Source organism: Marmota marmota, unplaced genomic scaffold, assembly GCF_001458135.2.
Source record: "Marmota marmota marmota unplaced genomic scaffold, marMar, whole genome shotgun sequence".
Taxonomy (NCBI): Eukaryota; Metazoa; Chordata; class Mammalia; order Rodentia; family Sciuridae; genus Marmota; species Marmota marmota.
This window is the reverse complement of record NW_026000019.1, coordinates 29884786-29886259: the sequence shown is the minus strand read 5'-3', so window position 1 is coordinate 29886259 and position 1474 is coordinate 29884786. Positions and strand designations below refer to the sequence as shown.

Below are 1474 nucleotides of genomic sequence, written 5' to 3'. Positions count from 1 at the left end.
GTAATCTGTTAGGCACCAGCATAATCCTGGGCTAAAAATATGAACCGTCTTTCACTTACAAATAGCCTCCCAACTGGAGCCACTAAATATTCTATAGTATATTAGCATCAATTCTTCTTTTAGCAGATGTTTTAAAGAGAAAATAAAGGAATTCTATCAAATATCCAGAAATACTTGTCACATGCCAGCTTCACGCTGAGGATCCTGTACTTTTCTGCTCTTCTTCCTGGGTCCTGGCCTCCACTTCTGTCCCTGGCACTCCTGTGTAGAACTGCTGTCTATGGAGTGGGTCAATGAGACCTGGGGGAGAGAATTTGTCTTCCTGGGCTTCTCAGCTCTGGCCAGCCTCCAGAGGCTGCTCTTCGTGGTCTTCCTGCTCGTCTACCTCTTCACACTGGGCACCAATACCATCATCATGTCCACCATTGTGCTGGACAGAGCCCTTCATACCCCTATGTACTTCTTCCTCTCAGTTCTCTCTTGCTTTGAGACTTGCTATACCTTTGTCATTGTGCCCAAGATGCTGGTGGACCTGCTGGCTCAGAAGAAGACCATCTCCTTCCTGGGCTGTGCCATCCAGATGTTCACCTTCCTCTTCCTGGGCTGCTCTCACTCCTTCCTGCTGGCAGCCATGGGCTATGATCGCTACGTGGCCATCTGCAACCCGCTACGTTACACAGTGCTCATGGGCCATGGGGTGTGCTTGGGATTAATGTCCGCTGCTTGTGCCTGTGGCTTCACTGTGGCTCAGATCATCACATCTTTGGTATTTCACCTGCCCTTCCACTCTTCCAACCAACTGCATCACTTCTTCTGTGACATCTCCCCTGTCCTCAAACTGGCATCTCACCACTCCCACCTCAGTCAGTTGGTCATCTTCATGCTGGGTGTATTGGTCTTAGTTATCCCACTGCTACTCATCCTGGTGTCCTATGTCCGCATCATCTCTGCCATTCTAAAGATCCCATCCTCTGTTGGAAGATACAAAGCCTTCTCCACCTGTGCCTCCCATCTCATTGTGGTAACTGTCCACTATGGCTGTGCCTCCTTCATCTACTTGAGGCCCAAGTCCAACTACTCTTCCAGCCAAGACACCCTGATATCTGTGTCTTATACCATCCTCACCCCATTGTTCAATCCAATGATATATAGTCTGAGAAATAAGGAATTCAAATCAGCCCTTCAAAGAACAATGAGCAAGACTTGGTTTCCTCTTAACTAAAGAATCAATTTTAAACTCTTCATGGCTTTTATTTGCTAGGCAAAATGTGTGCTTTTACCTAGTTTCTCATTTAATTATGCCAATACTCTATAACATAAGAACAGTTTACACTTTTCTCAATGAAGCGAAACATTCTCCTATTAGTGCTTCTTGAACAAGTTTAAGAGGATATGGAAAGGTATTTTTCAGTTCCAGGAAAAATTTAATTGCATGTTAATGTACTACAGATACTGGTCATTCAAAGACTAATAT

The 1474-nt window shown here is 45.1% G+C and overlaps 1 protein-coding gene across 1 annotated transcript; it reads left to right on the top strand.

Moving 5' to 3' along the window:
* Positions 1 to 280: 280 nt before the first annotated feature.
* LOC107147586 (olfactory receptor 10K1-like) lies at positions 281 to 1222 on the top strand. The gene has a single exon (XM_015492087.1). The coding sequence runs from the start codon at positions 281 to 283 to the stop codon at positions 1220 to 1222; it is 942 nt and encodes a 313-aa protein (XP_015347573.1).
* The last annotated feature ends 252 nt before the right edge of the window (positions 1223 to 1474 follow it).